The sequence below is a fragment of the Scophthalmus maximus genome, chromosome 12, assembly GCF_022379125.1.
Source record: "Scophthalmus maximus strain ysfricsl-2021 chromosome 12, ASM2237912v1, whole genome shotgun sequence".
Taxonomy (NCBI): Eukaryota; Metazoa; Chordata; class Actinopteri; order Pleuronectiformes; family Scophthalmidae; genus Scophthalmus; species Scophthalmus maximus.
In genome coordinates, this window is record NC_061526.1 from 2,058,486 (window position 1) to 2,078,062 (window position 19,577).

Sequence of the window (19,577 nt, forward strand, 5' to 3'; positions counted from 1 at the left end):
ATCAAAGGCCCCTCATATTTCAGCTCGTTTCCCTTCGTTTTTCCCTCTTCTTCTCTGACCTGACATGGATTAATTACAGCCCTTACGCAATTTACACCCTGCTGGAACTCTCGCAGGGAATAAAGAATGGTTGAAATGTGAGCCCAGTGACAGGGCGTAAGATTGCCGAATTGCCTTGCGCTACACGTGCCGCACCCCTGTTGGCTTTGCAGGGAAGATGTTTACGAAGCCCGACTCAGAGGTAAACTCCCAGGCCTGCAAGTGACAATTTCAGTCTCCATTTCAGTCTCTCGCAAGCTGCGTCTTGACCATATCGGCCTTATCTGGAAACGGCAGCACGCCTCTCGCAGTTTGCCACTGCTGTAACACACTGCCGTTTTTGGAATCCAATTGCGAACCAACATGTATGCACGTATGACATACCCGGACAAGAGCATGGCAAAATTTCTGCTTACTGCGGAGGCAGACACCTCAGCCAGAGCCGGCCTGGCGGCGCAAAGGAGGTGTCAGCAACAACTGGCAAAGCGGATGCCCTGCCAGCCGGCGTGGCCGCTCTGCCTATGAATGGCGTTTTTGTCAAGGGTGGCAGTGAAGACACTTGAGAGGGCCACAATTAACACCATCTAAAATTAGACCGCATGACCCCGTGCATCTGGTCTACAATAAAAAGCTTTCCTCCCTTCTTTTTTTCCGAATACATTATTATTTACAGACATTTTGGAAAAAAATTGACAGATTTGTGCACAGAACTCAGTATTATGGGGGCAACCAAACGCCAGAGGCCACAGGGCGAGGGGCGGTCACAGAGACAACTCAGGATAACTGGGTGGGTGGGAGCAAGCGAGAGAGGGGGGGGAGCCATCTTGGCTCAAAGTGACCGGCGAATCAATGCACTTAAAAGGCAGAGCCAAAGGTCAGGCTGCTCAGTGGCAGCTCAGGGATTCACCGTGACAGCCACCGGGATGGTGGAGAACCACCACCTTCATGTGACCAAGCACTCTCTGCTGTACCACGGACATTAGGGTTAGTGCACCACCACGCTCCAGTGCTTTGAAAAAGCTTCTGAAAACGTGTTGAACATGGATGTGCAAGTGTAAACCCAAGTGCCATCAAACCGTTTAATGGATTCTGAAAATATTTCACCTTCTCAAAAAAATGATGATGATTGACATCCATTTTTTTTTATATTAAATGAATTGTTTCGATTTAATGGGGACATGATGATGAATTGTCATAGTACACGTAATTTTAAACATTTTTAGACCAAACTTGAGCAGCCAGAGCATGAATATTATCAGCGGCATTGGCCAAAAATGTGATAGTCGTCTCCGCACAAAGTCTATATTGGAGGATGACGCTGTTCACATATACACTATAATGGTCTGGACCCCGGCTTTGAATACCACTTCTGTTGAGTGGCGTACTTGGCAGACCACACCCAAGGCCGCAGCTTTTATAGCGGTCAAACCAACAAAGAGCCATCCCGTCCACAAGCTTGTGTATTTTGCTAAACCCCCTTTAGACACGACGCTCCTCCATTCAGTTCCGCCCTCTCTCTCTTTTATTCCCCCTTTCTCTCCATCATTCCTTCCCTTATTTTCCTCTTTTAGCAGTCTATAATATAAAACTGTCTCACAAATCCAGCTGAATTATAGATTTTGTGAAGGGTGTGTTTGGCAGTGAGATGCAGTTAGAGCAGGAAATAAACAAGATGCCCACCAAATTGAAAGGGGGGGGGGGCTCCTTCCCTGCTGTGCATTCAAATTGGTTGTCGCAATTTGACAGGCCACTGTCGAGCTCGTCTGCGGGATTAGAAGGCCCCGAGATGCAGTTTATTTGTGTCCTCTTGCTACCAGTGTATCTTCACTTTTGTCCGCAGCTTATCATCCCCTTCCTCAAATATCTCTGTCACCCTACTCAGGAGCTGAAGAACTTCTGTCAGGAGGCGGTGACCCTTAAGTCATCCCCTCTTTCGATGTGATCCTTCTCTGTCATTGTTGGCCCGAACAATCATGTTTGGGGATTTATCACACAGATTATCATTACAGTTTGACAGCCACACTGTAAAGTTGGTTAATGTTGGAAGAGTCCCATTTAATTTCAGCAGGAACATAATTCGGTGAACTTATAAATGCTTCACCTTGCATGCAGTTTGGTAGAAGATGTGGTGTCTTTGGTGATCAGCATTACGATAAGGTTGTGTGCTTTTTCCCCTTTCCATCAAACATTACTCTCACACAATCGCCTGCTCCGTCCTCCAGTTGGGAATAGTGCTGCACAAACACAGAACCCCCTCCCATGCAGCCCGTTTCTTCCCGGGATAGCTGGACGCCAAACAGGCAAGAAAAATGACCTGCATGCTCTCCTTACTCCCCTGAGAAGTGAGTCCTGCACACAGGGATGTAGCTATTACTTATCATCATCAAAAAGTGCTTGTTTGGTGATAATAAGGGCCTGGGATAGAAATCTCAGCTAAAGGGAGAGAGGGGAACAACCTGAAGTAGCAACGGAGGAATCCTTCCTCTGCTTACCCAAGCATTTATTTTTTGCCTCTGTAAAAGCGTTGGGCCAGCTTAGACCCGGCTTAGCCCTGAAATAGAGGAAGATAGGAAACCCTGTTATTAGCCCTGGTTAGAAGGACGAAATAAGATAAAGACTAAACAGACAACAAATTAAAATGTGCTTACGGTGCAAGAGACAATTGTCAGGGATTACGGAGAGTGGGTGTAATAAAGCGTTGGCTCGTAGCGTCTTGTTTTTATCTAATATTCGGATACGTCTGGGAGGCAAACAGGAAATATATTGATTATATAAAATATGACTTCAGACAGGAAAGCTGTCAATTTGTGAAGCCCACTATGAAGTACTAAACATAAAAGGCCCCCTGAGTGAACAAGCTTTATTGCGTATTCTATCACTGTGTATTCTGCCCCCACAGAATTCAACCTGAAGCACGGTCACATTGCTATTAGCAACATTCAGCCCAAAGGGGACGTCGCACCACATGAATATCCATCTGCCTATTTTTTTTTTTGTTTGGTAGTGGGTGTAGGAGGACCGTGCATCCTGTGGGAAAGCAGGACAGCGCACAATTCAACATGGAACATAACTCATGTCACGCTACGTGGGGAGAGAGTTCATGCAATACATAAATTTGGGGTCATATGTTACCGTTCCAGCAGGGGTCACACTCCATAATGGCCCAGTTGCGATGCAGGGCTAGCAGGCTTTATCGGCAAAAGTTCTCAACAGCCCAGCGCACGGCCCTTCGCCTCCCTCTGCAAGCGGTGCACGTTCCTTGTTTGTTTTATCTATCGCCATTCAGCTATTTGAGTTTGACACTAGGTTCATGACCACTTCAATTCACCTCCCGGTATCTGATGATTCCGTCGCTCACACTCCTCTAATGTATTCTGGAGAGAGAGGGGGAGACGTGTTGGAGAAAAGGCACACGTCCCATCTGATTACAAGGTCTTCTCTGATGAATCACGCCGCAGTGGACAACTCCGCTATATCAAAGGCTGCTTTCCATCTTACCAGTTAGATGAATCGGAGAGGGACTTTATTGTTAACACAAAAAGTCACGGCAGATCAGCACAAGACCAACTGTTTTTTCACTCTGTCAGTTAATGAAATGAGACCTGAGCACAATGGGGTGATGTACCAAAGCTAATTTGTGCAAAGTTCATCTTCAGTGTATCCAAATCATTTTTGTTTTGTTTTACTTAGTCTATAAAATAATGGCAGGAGAGTGTGATTGGTTTGTAACAAAGGAATCAAAAAAGAAGATAAAAGATGAGTACCCGTTTAGAAAAGGAAGAGTAAAATGAAAAAAAAGGAAAAGACTTACATTTGTGCTGACAGAAATCCCTTCCTTGCCACAAGCGTTTCTCCAAGTTGTGCAGGTTTCTCTACTGGTCGCAAGCGGTAAAGCTATACCTGCGGGTCAAGGGGGGGGGGGGGGGGGGGACAGGGGAAGAAAAATTGAGAGAATGAAATAAATATCTGTTTAAAAATAGCCTCTCAGCATGGCAAGGAAAGATTTGAAGATATTATCCTCAAAGGCTGCTGTGAGTGAGGCCGGGAGAATGGAAGGCTGTCTACACTGAAATATGAAAGGCACACACTCCCTGACAGCCTATATGGCTTTTGCTGATACCGCCAACGCCGGCCCACTGGAGTGATCCATAGACTCTCTCACTTGCAAGGGACTACGGCATCCGCGAGACTGCGTCCGACGAGATGCGCTTGTTTATTCATTGACAATATTTGAAACGGGAATGACGCGCGGGAGGTTGAAAGAATTGTGTACAGTGTCACACTGTATTAAAGGCTGACCATCAGCTGCCGTGGGATCATAGTTGGGCTGATCGGGTGAAAATATTCACGCGTCACCTGTTGGGAGGAGGTGGGGAGCAGGGAACGAGAACTCTGGTTGTAATCTGTTTTTGAAACTATAGGATCTCTGCTTACACAGCTCAAAAAAGTAGTCCCCCCTGGCTGCCTGCACAGCGCACAGCGGTTGCTATGCAACACACTGTAGCGTTCCTCAGAAAGAAGGCTACGAGACGGTAGCTACAACCATTCAACCTCGCCGTGTGCTTTGAGCTCCCGTAAGTTCGCTCAACTTCACTCCGTCGCTACTCACGTCTGCGTTACGTCGTGACTTCAGGGGGTCGCGGAGTGATACGGACCCGTGCAAACTGATTCAACGTCATCAGATCGCTTGATTTGAGCTTCCTGTTTTATAATGTAGCACAACGTCACACAACTACAACTATATTCTATTATTACAGGGCATATACAAGTCCTGTAATAATAGAATATATATACCCGGTAGGTAGAAAAACAACTGCCCTAGGCAATCAATTCTCTGTAAGATCTCAAATTGTAAATTTGAGTAATTACGAGTAATTACGCCTTACGTTGCGGGATGTAATCGAAAGTGTTAATGAAACGGTTAGTGTTACTAACAGCTACTGGACGTGAGAACATGCACATGCACAGAACGCGAAATAATCGCAGCAAACGTGTGATATATCGCAGGAAATTACACCATATGCTGACGATTAATATGCGATCTTCGCTTTCTTGTTTGTCTTATTTTTTTTTAAATGAATGAAATGTGCAAATGGTGCTCTGCCTATTTGAACTCAATAGATCAGTATTGTTCAAAAGACGACCCGCTTTTTTGAAAAGAAGTGACTTTGATTCGAAAGACCAGTGTATTTTTTAAATCCCCAGTGTGTAATTTTTGTAATTTTATGGCGGCATATGGTGGTAAAGTTGCAAACCCCCCCAGTGGATTCTGTCATACCGCCGTTCGTCTTTGTTTACATCAGAGCAACAAGTCCTCCAACTCATACGAACTATGTTACCATTTACTTTACCTTAACATTTATAATTTTTCACACGTTTATCTCAATGTCTTTGGAAACTCCAGGTTATCTTGGTCATAGTATTTTGGTACTACACAAAGACCCAACATTCCCACCATGAGCAAGCACCGCGCCACAGAGGCGAGGAAAAACTCTTTAGCAGGTCGGAAGTCTTGAGCAGAACTGAAAAGAGAGGCAGCTGCCTTAATACAATAACAAGAGATTTATTTCAAAATGAATCAATGAGGTGCTGGTGGGCAGGCCTAGGGGGAAGGGAGGGTCCAGGGATGATGTGCAAGGAGGGGAGGAAGGGGAGGCCCGGCGGGAAGGGGTAGGGAGGGTCAGGGAGGCCGAGGAATGAGGGGAGGCAGCAGACGCTGCAACACAAACAAGCAGAGATTTGATTAAATACTCTCAAACATATACTATACAAACATATATGTTCTTATACTTGTGTTGAGTCATATATTTTAAACTATTTGCGTTGAGTCATATATTTGATACTCAAATACAATCATATTTGATTTTTTTATCACAATCATTGTTGTGTTTATTCCAAGTTATGATGTCTATCTGATCTCTTTATCTTCAGCAGAAGACAAAAGGATAATTTGAACCTCATCGTTTGCTTTGAGTTTCATATTTAATGTGTCCCATGTGGTCACATGTCATGTGGTTCTTATGACATTTCACATGAAAATACACTGAAATAATAGCTTACCTGCAGTGCTGTGCTATGACTTCCTCCTGATCCGTGTCCTCTTTTTGCCCTACACACAAAAACAAAGACATCAGATATCAGCTGAGTCAAAAAAAAACATTGTTGCAGTGACTCTGTTGCATTGTGTAGTGTAACGATGTGAACATATATGAGTTATCTGTGAGCATAGTGCACATACATAATTGTCCCTGGACGACCACCCGGGGAAGTGCTTGCTGTGGAGGAGCTTCTCTCTCTCGGCCTCCTCATAGTACTTTGCCTGTTCCTCTTGTGAAAGTGACTTCCACTGTGAACACACAACAACACACTGTCAGCGCACACAGCGACTCACGCCTACCACACGCAACTGCAGGCTGGACTCGTGCGCACGCGCCAAAAACACGTTAACACATCTGCAGAGATGCACATAACAGGTTGCAGCGCCTGCGATGAAATCTCCCACAGTGTACTTGTGACACGAAAGGCTGAGCGTCTCAAACAGTAGGAGCAAAGTCACTTACCCTCTTTCCAAGGAGAGTATTAACAGGCGCGCTGTCGGCTGTCTTCAGCTCTGCCACCACGTTTGGCCTCTGCTCCTTGCGGAAGAGCATAAAGGCATTGGGTGGCTTTTTAATGTAGGGCTGATCCTCGGGGCTCTTGCGCTTCCAATTTCTATGGGTGAAAAAAAGAGATACAGGATAAAACCATGAAGCGGTGGAAAGAAACCACTAAATGCCTCAGATCAACAGCCAGTCGTGGTGACTTACTGTGAATTGGGGTAGTTCGTTAGAGGAGCAGCCGGAAGATGTAGCTTATCCAGTGGCAGTACGTACACCACCTTCCCGTTTCTAAAGAAAGGCAAACTCGCGTCAGACATTTAACAGAGAAAGGGGGAACGGGTGCAGACAGAGGCTCATAGCTGTTGTACAGTCTTGTGTATTTGTTTGTATTTTTTGTGTGCTTTACTTACACTAATTCAAGGGGAGCCAGGCCCTGCACAAAGCCCTGAGGGAGACCCTTGCGAGGCATGGCGTAACACTGGAGACACAAACATGTGAAAACAGGAGATCAGACAAGCTGCGTCAGAGAGTCCCCTCTCTTCACGTCTCAGTAACCTCCTGAGTGAGCTGCAAGTGGCACACGTCGATGATGCACAGGGAAATTACCACAGTATTGCGGTGTGTGGATGTGTGGGCCGAGGGTCACAGAGGTCAGGAGTGTGTATCCGTGTGATGATCAGACCGCAGTGAAAAACATGAACGCAGCATTTAACGGCTCCCAAGATGGATTGAAATAATTGTCACCCCTAACTGGCCTACTATCAAAAAATGGCCTTGTGTGGTTTGAATACATCCACCTCTGAACTTTGTTTTTGATAATTCATATTTTTTTTGCTCTTCAATTCAATTCTGAACGACAGGATAGTTTTTAAATTAGCAGACCTTGAAAATCTTGTCACTTTCCCTGGTTTTCTCAACCGGGCTTAGTCATAATAAGGTGGACTAATGCTCAGTCGGACACCTGAAAATCTGTGTTGATGTGGACGATGTGGACGACAAAGGAGATTTCTACCAAAATAAAAAATGTATCACATGCTTGAAGTGAACATCAGTCACAGCATACGTACTCATGAATTACTGCTTTCGCCATGGATAAGTCTCTTTTTGACACAGGCATTGATTAAGTTCTTATATGAATCTTATCTTTCAGCTAAAACTTGGTATCTTACCTGTCCTTGGCTGTAAGGTTCTGCTTGGCCATAAAGTTCTGCTTGGCTGTTGGGACCTGCCTGGCAGTAAGGTCCTGCTTGGGCATAAAGTTCTGCCTCGCTGTAAGGTCCTGCTTGGCCATAGAGTTCTGCTTGGCTGTTGGGACCTGCCTGGCAGTAAGGTTCTATTTGGCTGTAAGGTCCTTCCTGGCTGTAAGGGTCTGCTTGGCCGTACAGACCTGCCTGATCACAAGGATCTGTCTGCCCATAAGAGTCCAACTCTGGCTGAGTAGGGACCGCAGGTAATGGAGATGGAGGGTTGGGTGGGAATTCGAAAAGTTCATCCCCCGGCGCCTTGACAGTGTTATTCACGTCATCCCACTCCATATCTGCCTGGTCGTGGGGATGTGCCCGGCTGTAGGTGTCCAACTGTGGCCGGGAAGGGACCACAGGAGGAGGGTGGGGTGCGCTCCCTGAAAAGTCACCCACCAGGACCTGGAGCGTGTCAAGCACGTCGGCCCAATCCATCTGCATGAAGGCACGCTCAAATTCTGCCAAGTCATCCATCCTAAAATTCCAGAGAGAAAATGCTGAACATATTTCTGCATTTACCTGGGAGCTCAAGCTACTTTTACAGGTGAAGATTTGATTTGGCTCATTGAGCATGTTGAATGTGACGCACTGTTAAAAGTGTACAGAAATATGTCCTCCTCAGTGTGCAACAACACAGCTTACATGTAATAGTAATCTTAATATTCTGTGTGAGGATATCCATTTAAAAAGAAACCACTTGGTTTTAAGCAAGTTTGCTGATAAAACTACTTCTAGTTCAGTCACTTGTTGAGTTCACTTGTAATATTCAGGACTAATATGTGGTCATAAGTAGGAATACTGTCACCATGTTATAGTTAGGGGCTGTATTAGGAGTAAATTGGAAAATATGACACAAATTATAATGTGGCGTTTCTGCATTTGAAGACACTTTCAAACCTAGTTTGGGGTAAAAAAGAAAAAAAAGAAAAAGAAACACGAGTTCTTACATGCTGTGTCCACGGACGATAAACTTAAAATAAGTGAGAGAAATAAAATCCTCTGCTAATCGCCGTTGTTCTTGTGATCTTCCAAGTCTTCACTCCCTTGAGGGTCCGCAGGTGAAATGAAAATGATTATGAAATGATAACCCCAAAAACACACACACACACACACACACAAAAAAAAAAAAAACCCAACAACCGTCCTCGTTTTGTACCGTTTCAACGTTCCATCGAATGTTGCGCAGGGGCTTTGATCGCCTCGCGCGCGTCTGACGCACGCAGGCGGTACGGGAAGACGGCGGCGCCAAAAACCACCTGTCAATCAAACTGACGACCGGGCGTGACGACCACCACCGATGTCCGCAGCAACTGCTCGGTGGGCCACGATGCTGACGTGGGGTGCAGACAACTCAACTTTTTTTTTTAATAAAAAAAAATTAAACAAACGTTGTTAAATTAAACAAACGTCACGAAAAACTTTCAAACTTTTTTTTTTTTTTTAATGATGACTTTATATTCGTTTATTTTTCGTTCAATATTCAATATGTTTTTGTTTTTTTTAAAGTTGTTGTTTTTTTTAAAACCACGTGCAAAAGGTACACAATCCAATTGTTTTCTTCTGAAACGAAGCGCAACAATTTAATGGCGCGCATTATCATCTTCATAATGCAGGACAGGACGGGGCTGACGGCGACAAATCATTTTTGAAACCTTTCATTAATGCCGTTTGTCACGCTGCAGCATTGCAATATACTGTAGATCCGTATAAACCAGGGAAATCTAAGCACTAAGTAACATATACGCGATCCAATACAGAAAAGGGGATGTCATTTAAACTCCACTGAATGGATTGCAGTTCATTACATGACATACGAAATACGTATAGGAACGACTGCCGTTATGGCGGAGGATTATGGGAAAAAAAACGGGATTTATGTTGAGTAACCCCTCCTAGATAGACCCGTCTGTTATTGGGGTCAGGCAGGAGTTGAGAGAAAGTTTCTGAGAGAAACGTACCTCATTAATGACTTTGAAGCATCATAATTATATCCAATGTGATGTTTGTGGTGTCTTTGTTTGACTCAATAAGAGATAACGATTTACTCAGAATGCAGTTTGAGGTGTTTCAGGTGACCTGAAATTTAAAAAAATGTGGACAAGCCCTCATATCCTCACTGACTATTAAAAGTCTTGCTTTCAGAAGCAAAACTTTTTGCTTCTGAAAAACAGAAATAGATTGTTTCTTGAACAATCTATTTCGCCGAGGCGGTCGCAGGTTTCGTTGTTCTGAGGCGTGCGACAATGATGAGCTGTCCACTGTTAACTATAAAAAGGTGATTCATTCACATTCAGGAAAGCGAAGTGCCTCCATGTTTTTCGTACTTTTGAAACATAAGAAAACAACAACAAAAAAATACCCTATCATCACCGCAGTCGGAAACTGCCACACCTGCCTCCAGCAACACCTGAGTCCATGACCTTGTGCCCCTTTGACAGTGGCAACACCTACCCCTAGTGGTGGGAGGCTCACAGAACAAAACAAAAACAAAGCACTAAGCTGTTGATTCTCAGGTACGATTAACTATTGTTATCATACACATGTTATCCATGTCAGCGGGTATGGCAAAAAAAACAACCCAGCTGTGGTCCCCTTTTGACTCCCTGTTCCAGCATGTCTCTGTGCATTGTGTACACACCATGTATCCATACCTGATCAGATACAGCTTCCAGAAAGATTCCTTTTTTTTGCCGCAATACGAGCTGCCCAGTTAATTTGTGGTAATTTGATTAAATACTTTCTTTTCTTTTGAAACATCCCGTGGCCATTTTTCTATTGAAGAGCATGGAGTTACCTTAACATGTACATTTAAAAGGCTCCTCTGTGTCACTGTCCATGTACAAAACCAGACTTAGAAATGATCTGCTCTTTGAACATTTGATTTAGAATGATAATCACACAATCTAGGGACATGCCATAGTTCATTTCCACGATGGAGCTGTGCCATGTGGCTGAACTAATCATCACAATTTCACTGTAATATAGAGATTATTTGTTCCACATTTGTTTGCATAACAAGAGACCAAACTGTTGTACGTGTCAAACAAAACAGAACAATACAAACCAGAAGGGCACGCTGATACCTTTGCCAAGGCCGAACAATCGCGCATTGTTATTGTGTGGTTCTTATAATCTAGATATAAAAGAAAAAAGGAAGTGGTCTGATAACCTAAAGTATTTGCAGAGGAGAGGGTTAGGAGGGCATTTGTAGAAATGCCGGAGGCGGCACAGTTTGAGGTGTAGTCCTGCTCCGCTGGCTCGCTTCACTTGTGGAGACTTGTGATATAAATGATTAGGGCTAGATGTTGTAGATCCTCAGCCCGCTGCCGCTGCCGCTCCCTCCCTTGCCATCGCCTTGCCCGCCGCATGGGGAGAATTTGTTATGTCCCCTCTCGTACACCCGCCTCAGAAACATCAGGACGACGGACAGGGGGCAAGCCGACTGACTTGTCCTTGTCCCATTTCAATTTGACAAGGCAAGCAGCCTTGGGGACTTTCCAGTCTATTTTCAAATTGACCATTTATAATCAGTTTTCTAAAGGAGAAAGAGAAGGGGTGGAGGAGTCGAGCTGGCCCCGTGTTGCTGTGGAAGGTATAGAGCTGGGGGTCGGGAGATGATAATACAGCGGCGTGTTGTCAGATGTGTCAGCAGGTAAGATGAATGAAGAATAGGGAGTGGGTGCATAAAAGGGAACGCACGGTGGGGAATTGACCTCTATTCAAAAAAGAGAAGCAGAAGAAATGGAAATGAATCCATATCCTCAAGCAAATAAACATATACAACCTCTCTTTGAAATATGCATCACCTCTCTATGAACCCAAATCAGAGGGGGGAAAAAGTTAGGCTGGAAAGAGGAAGGCACCCGCTGTCCATTTTTCGACGCCAATGTGGCTGCATACATCAGCACCTGCAAGGTCAGGCCGACTCGGGCGTGGAAAGCGTGGCGAAGACCCCAGCCCCGCGAGGCGCTACAGCATTCTGTCACACTGTTTGCTCCACCGCCGCCACGCGATGACATTTCCACAAGATGGCTCTACTGAATTATGCGGCCCAGCGGAAGGGTAAGAAGGGAAAGAGGGGGGAAAAAAGCTCATTTTCTGGGTGTCTGCATCTGACCTGAAACCACCACTTGTTTTCATCAGCACCTTTTGCCACTTATGCAAAACGATGTGCAGAGCAATAAGGGGAACAATCAAGCCGGCCCACTTGCTCCCGTTCCCCATACCACGGCCACCTCTCTCTCTTTGGGGTGGAACGACGCGGTGTCACCTCCACACCGGCCCCCATCCTCCCCGAATTAATCCCAATTTGGCCATCATGCGCGGGGCCGTCCAAAGGGGCAGGCGGCAGGTAATTGACATTCTCAGGTGCATGAGTTTTGTTTATGTAGTAACGCTGAGCCAAGGCCTTTCAGCGTGGATGACAGCGGACCCGGTCTGCATACACCACTTGATTTGGGAGCCCTGCATGAGTGACTGCTCAGCAGCCCATGGCCCTGTGGCATTTCAGCAGAGGACATTTCAGTAAAGATCGCCTCAGGTGTCAAGCAGCTTGGAAGGTGCAAACGGCAGCTGGAGGTCGTTTGTCCAGTGCATTGATTCTACTGTGACCCCATCGCTCTCTCTAACTATTGATCCATCCCCCAAGACCCCTATACAATGCCCACACCGCACTGGGGAATTAGAGCTTAGACAGGACGGTGGCCTACCCTTAAAGGAAAGAATGGCAAATTTGCGATAGGACGTCACACATCACTATATGAAATAGGCATTCTGCGAGACACTTAAGCCTGAGGTCATTCCAACGACACGCAGAGTCCATTTTGGTTATTGGGATTCCATGAGTGTGGGGAGTGGGGAGTTTATAAACATGAGAGCATGTTAAGGGGGTGGGGAATGACTGTAAGTCATTGGAGGTATGGGGGTTCTGTCTGTGTGTGTGTGTGTGTGCGTGTGCGTGTGCGCGTGTGTGCGTGCGTGCGTGCGTGTGTGTGTGGCGCTCATACATGGAATACCCTTTTCTAAATGCTTTCCTAGGCAGATCTCCCATGCCTTTTAGCATGTCACCCAGGGCCATGAATCACCATTACAGCACCTTCATTTTTACCTGGGCACCTCTAAGGCTTTTTCATTAGGGTAAAAGGGACCCCAGGCAGACATAGACAGGGCTGTTGAGGGGGTTGGCTGTGGTTGTGAAAGGGAGGGTCAGGGATTTGGGTTGGGTGGGTTAATTACAATAACAATGGGGGCGGCCAAAAAAAAAAGCCATGGCAACGCTGACTTGGTCTCATTTGTTTCAATAAGGTAAATTGATTCTTATGTCCTTTGGTGCCATTTGCATCGCATCCATTTAGCGCGCACCTCTCGTCCCACTGTCCCACCCGCTGACACCCCCCCATTCACTTCACGTGCAGAGGGCAAGACCGCATCAATGAGGACGCATTGATCTTTCCGGACAGCAGGCGCACGAGGACGCTCACACGTACATATACACACGCGTTCATATATTCAACTTGTGCACGAACGTGCATAAAGGGATGCACCCATGGAGCATACAAGTGACCACTAATAAAGATATTTGACATTCAGAGATTGGAGATTTCCTTGGGCTTTTTCAAACAGTCACCTGAGAAAAACTCTTAAACCTTTTGAGTGACTACTGCCCATTTGGTCACAATCGGGTCACTACTTTTTCTTTCATATACCCCTCAGGAAACTGTAAAACTAATTTTATGTCATTTAATTTTTTTTTTTTTTTATCAACCAACTTATCTTCCATGTTGCTGCCTGAATCTTGTTGTCTTGCTGGTGTGAATGCACCAGTTTATCGTTTCAACATGAACAAGATGACTGTGTTTACAAGCACTGTTTCTGATTAATAGTAAAGCTATACAGTATGTGACTCTTCTACAACTCTTCTGAATTTGGACCATATCCCATCTTTCTATCAGCCCTGTATGGCATCTGTTCACACCTTTAAGTGACAACCCACCGTGACGTCATCCATTGGTCTGTGAACCTGCACTTTTAAGTCTCTTTGAAGGTTTGCATTTGTCTTTTTAAATCACAAGTAACCATATTTGGACAAGAGGGCGGAGCTAAGGAGAAGAGAGGGGTGGTTCTTACTGAGCTTGAGGACATTGCACGTTGCTACACCTGCAACGGCTGTCAATCCCGCAGTATCCATGCCCCAATGCATACTGTGCTTTGTCATCTATTTTACTCTAAATGGGACCATAATTTACTACATGAACATCATGCTGTATTGAAGAAGACATGAAACTAGCGATTAAGACCATACACTCCTCAGGAAAATGTTTACTGACGTTAGAAATCAATTGAGAAGTAGGGTCATTTTCTCATATACTTCTATGGAAATGTACTTATTTTTGTAACCACTGGAGTTGCCCTCTGCTGGTCATTCGAGAGAATACGGGTTTCAGGCACTTTCGCATTGGCTTCACTTTTCCAGCCCGGAGTCTACGTCTATTTTATATACAGTCGGTCTATGGTGCCAACCTGCGAACTCTTACTTTCTTTTCATTGTCCAGCATTTCCATGTTATTGCCGAGCCATCTACCTCACATTGCTGTACTGGCTTGGCTGCTGTGCCCAATAGTCCCTGTATAGCGGTCAGTGAATGCAGCACTGCACACCAGCCTCTAACCCAGCCCTCAGTCAGGGTGGTATCCATCCCACCAACCTCACACTGCCTCCCTGCCCGCCTGCCTGCCACGGACCCCCCTTTGGTATAACACACGGTCTGGTGCTAACGCGTACACGCTCCCGTCATCAGTCACCGTCAGGGCAGATAGCAGTGGCCGTCAGGCACATGAGTGACGAGTGGGCCAGTTACCTGAGCGCCTGCATGACAATGGGACTGTGGGCTGAGATAGAGACAAAAGCTGACGCTCTGCCACACACACACACACACACACACACACACACACACACACACACACACACACACACACACGCCCACACACACACACACACACACACACACACACGCCCACACACACACACACACACACGCGCATGACACAACACACAGCAGATCTTTATTGTCTGCTGTACAATTAGCTGTCAGCCAGCAACATGTAAAGATGTACTACACAATGCACTCAGTCTAGTTAGACGTAATTGAATATACTATGTGTGTGTGTATCTATGCAAGTCAGCACTACGGAAAAATTTCACTCGACATAATTAGAGCCATATTTTGACACCAGGTTTCATCACACATGCAGTGCAGTCAAAACATCGTCTGCCTTGATCCAAATTACTTGAAATCAAAGTAAATCCATATCATAGGGAACAAAAGGAAGCATCATAATGCCTATTATAATGTTGGCAAAACGTGTACCTACACTTCCTCCTGTCGCGATCCGCCCCTATCCTGACCTTTATTGGTTTCTTTGTGGACTTTTGTTTATTAATTCTTTGATTTAGCCTTCTTCGCGTGTCTGCTGTTACCTTTATTTTATCTCTCATGTTGTCTCATTTCCTGTCTTATTGTTAATTTTCTCTCCAATTCCTCTTCCAATGTTGGCTGCGTCGCTTTTTGTCTCCCGCCCTTGTGTTTGTCTGCACCTGTCCTAATGTTTTCACCTGTGTTCAATGATCCCTGCCTCCCTCATGTGTATAGTCACTGTGCTTCCCTTTTTCTTTGTCCGACTGTCTGCTCAGTTCATCCGTTTTTCTCCTGTCTTGGTCCTGTATTTGAATTTTTGCCAGTTGCTTACCTGAGTGGTCTTTTTCATTTGGATCCATTTTCTTTCTACATGCCCGGTCTGTGGTCTACAATTTAGGTCCTATTTACTCGACATCCTTCATGATGACAACATTTATTCCCCAGTTAATACAACGACTATGAGTAAAATATTTATTCCAGAGTGAAATCGCTACCAAATCTATCACGATCACCCCTTTGAATCCGCAATAAGCAAATCCCATTAAATCCCCTTTAATTGGGCCTCATTCAGGCAAATCGTGACTGCTTGTGAACAATAGAAAAGTATAGATTCTAATGACTTCAGGGAAGTGGAAAGACCTCGCATATTAGACTCATCAATAGCTTTTCTCCTCTGTTTCCTGACAAACTCGTGCATGATGCAAGTGTGGGATAGTGGCAGGCTGGGGGAGTGCGCGCTGCAGTTTTCGGTCTTACACGAGCAGATGTTGCATCCGAGCTCGAGTTTGAGTTTGACTCCCTTGCACACACAAACACAGTCCCTCAAACATGCACGCTCCTAGTGCGCCACAAGATTTATAACAATAAAAGTCTCACCAAAAGACATTGAAACGCAACAACCATTTCGCGTGCCGCCTTGAACTCTGGCTGATCTGCTATTTGTTTCCTCGAGCACTTGGCAAAAACAAAAATGGCTGTAGCCCAGACACTTGAAAGGACTTATTGCTCATGTTGCCCACAAGTTCACCGCTGTCTGGCTGAGACAAACCATCACAGTTAAGCCTGCTAGACAACAAACTGAAAATACCTTGATCCAATTAGGAAAACGGGGTTACTTGCTCAAGTATAAACGCTTTAAATGAGTAATACCAGCAGGTAATTATTAAATTCCCCCAAGCCACCCCCTGCAGAACGTTTGTGTTGCATCTAGAAACACTTTGAGCAAAACAATTGAGTCACAGGTTTGGGCACCAAAGGATGATGATTATGGTAATCCAACAATGCCAATGCTCCATTGTATGTCACAGACTTTTGTTGCAAACTCATGACCTTATTAACCTTTTTAATCCTCAACTGGGTTCTCATGATAAGGGGCTTACACGCACACAAGCACGCACAAGCGCCCAAACACTTTCACTTTGATGCCTGGCAAACACTTTGGAAGCCATGTGCACCTGATCTATCCAGCACACCTGAGGTTCTGTGCATGGTATCAGCAGAGGCCCCCTGAGTCATCCAACACAATTAAATACGCTCCCTTAGATCAACAGTGTAAAGGAAAAAAAAAGAATTGGATGGCAGCGTTCGGAGCAGAGGGCCCTCCCAGTGTGGGCACATGAGAAAGCAGGTCTGATTGGTATTAAGTGGTGAGATTAAAAAGCCATCTCATAGGTCAGGTCAGTTGGTGTTCATTTGAATGCATTACCAGGGTCCGAGGCTAGATAATTCTCTCATTAGCGCCACTCAAACCCTGAGTGACAACGCGGGTGAGAGGGGAGCATGTCGTACAACACTTGGAGTTAATTAGTCGGCGTGCACCGTTGCTCTGCCCCCCATGCGCACGCTCTCTCCTCTTCCTCTTGAAATGGCCTGAACCTATAAAGCATCTGCAGTTAATCAAAGAGGAGCTCAGGAGTTTTCCAAAGTAACCACTTGTTGTTTCAGGAAATACCTGAATATAGACAGCTTTAAAATAATAAAATTTAAAAAAAAAAAAAGGTGCACTCTCAGAACTGTGAGATTTAATGTGGGTCATTTTCATATTTGACATTCGTCAGTTTTCGCAGCTGTTATCTCCCTTAGCTCCGCGTCTAAACCTCGATCTGTCCCAGGTTTGGGATATGTTGGAGAGCTCATTCAGGAAGATGTTTCACAGATTTGATCAAAAACAAAATTACCAAAGATGACGATGCAGTGGAGAGCACAACGCAATGAATGTCTGCCCAGTGCGCATGTCACTATAGGTGTTGTCAGGGACGACCCATTTCAATCTTCAATAACTTCTTGTTTTTAGATATAGGACTGTCAAACCACTGCCATTATACAGAATGGCATTAATTAAGTATTTCACACTTGATAATTAAAAGAAAATTAAAAATAAGAATTGCATTTTCAATAGCTCACTCATTTATGAATTTATTGACATCAAACCACCACAGCAAATCCCTTAACATCCTTATCGGTGAGCATTTTTCTTTAATATGCATATTTCAAGGTTTGCATTTTCAATAGCTCACTCATTTATGAATTTATTGACACCAAACCACCTCTCATGCGTCTGTGGAATCCTCTAACAGCTTTCACAGCTGTTAGTTTGTGAAAAAGGTCTCTTAGCATCCTTATCAGTGAGCATTTTGCTTTAATGTGCATCGTTCTCGTTCGTTGCCGCAGGAAGTCGTTTTTAAACTTTGATGGATTCATACAGCAAATGGTTTGGGTCTTAATTTACAGCTTACCCCTGTTTGGCTCACCTGGGTCATGATTGTTTGATTTCTTAACAATGTCCATGTCCCTGTGTTTCTGATCTACTACTACAGATTATTATTGTTACCAATGAGAATGATAACCCACACAATGAAAAAACGTGAGCATGAAACTGGAATTCTTCCTTAAATGTCTGATTGAATTCAAACATTAAAGGCTAAGATAAATGTGGAAAGAAGCTTACACTGTAAGTTGCCCCTTCCCCTTTGATTATTTTCGTACAGATAAGAACCCAGAAGGAACCATTCTGTCTCTTAAGTTTCACAGGAGATTTAGAGAAGATGGATTTTTCAATCTCTCTTTGTTGATGACATTGTGTTTGCATATTGGGAGCACGAGGTTATATTCACATCATTAGTCTCTCTGCTTGGATCCAGGCCCGATAACTGCTCCGCCATCACAGTCATATTCACTTCGGTTCTAAAGGTTCCATAAATTGTCTCTTTCCCTTTCTCACTTATGTTCACTCGCACTCCTACCACCGTTCCCATGAGACACTGCGCTCGGCTCATTGGCCACCACACACATGCACACAGAGGGGGGTTCTCTCTCGCCACCACCGCTGGGCTTACCCAGCGCACACACATAGAGCCTGAATACCAATCTCTGCATGCCCCCCCCCCACCCTTTCCTCCAATCACGACACCCAACTGAGCGCACAGGGTTAGCAGAATATTCTAGGAGCTTTCAATTTTTCAGACAGGTCTGCGAACCCCCTCCCATCACGTGGAGCCATCACACCCGAGGGAGTTAGAATTTCAACAGTCGTTAGCAGGGTCATCTGCAGTCCCTCAGGGAGGGACTTAAAATAAAAGATTTGAATTGCTTTTCCCCCTTTTCACTCTCTTTTTTTTGTCTCCCCGCTTTAGTTCTCTGTGTGGGGCTGTCGTAATTCCACTTCCTGTCTTCAAGGCCGAGCAATATTCATCCCTCTCAATCTTGTCTCTCCGCCAAATTCATCAGTCAAAAGACGAGGTCTTCCGAGGTGCTTTTTGTAACTGCGATGTCACGCTTCTTACGCCACTGTCAAAAGGGGTGACAGAGCTCCAAACCGCTGGTTATGCCACGGTAAGGCGTTTATCCACTTGTATAATGTACTGTAGTGCTCATACAGGATCAAATATGGGATGTGAGGAAAGTGGCTTCCAGCTGAAAGAGAAAGAGAAGGAGGGGGTTGTGAGGAAGACGGAGGGGGAAAATGAGAAAACATTTCTTCTTCTAACTCTTTTGCACTAATATGAATTCCCAGTGAAATGTCTGCCTAAGTAGGTCAATGGGATTTAGAAAGTTTGTGGTGTGTTTTTTTTTCTTTTCTTCTTCCTCTCTCCTCATACTCTCTTGTCAATGGAGAATGAGCAATGCGATTAGGAGAGGGGAAGATGATGAGTTAGAGAGAGTGAGAGGAAAAAGAGAAAGCTAAAGAAAGAAAACTACAGAAGACTGGCTGAGTGGTGGTTTGGGCCTCTCGCGAGTCCCTCACCAGCTGACTGAGAGACCCAGACAAAGAGAGAGAGTGAGAGG

General features: G+C 44.9%; 1 protein-coding gene across 1 annotated transcript; it reads right to left on the reverse strand.

Annotated features, from left to right (window-relative positions):
- Nucleotides 1-5,586: 5,586 nt before the first annotated feature.
- LOC118292305 (transcription factor 7-like 1) lies at nucleotides 5,587-9,016 on the reverse strand. The gene is made up of 8 exons (XM_035621162.2): nucleotides 8,827-9,016; nucleotides 7,808-8,354; nucleotides 7,049-7,116; nucleotides 6,846-6,926; nucleotides 6,600-6,750; nucleotides 6,278-6,385; nucleotides 6,100-6,148; nucleotides 5,587-5,755 (listed from the first exon to the last, which is right to left on the reverse strand). Coding segments are annotated over exons 1-7 (993 nt in total). The 5' UTR covers nucleotides 8,829-9,016; the 3' UTR covers nucleotides 5,587-5,755; nucleotides 6,100-6,112.
- Between the last annotated feature and the right edge of the window lie 10,561 nt (nucleotides 9,017-19,577).

What these genes read in the sequence shown, in the direction of transcription:
- LOC118292305 (XM_035621162.2), bottom strand. An exon ending in CTGGCTCCCCTTGAATTAGT is followed by an intron (nt 6,927 to 7,048) that starts GTAAGTAAAGCA and finishes GCCTTTCTTTAG; the next exon opens with AAACGGGAAGGTGGTGTACG. An exon ending in GGTCGTCCAGGGACAATTAT is followed by an intron (nt 6,149 to 6,277) that starts GTATGTGCACTA and finishes TTTTGTGTGTAG; the next exon opens with GGCAAAAAGAGGACACGGAT.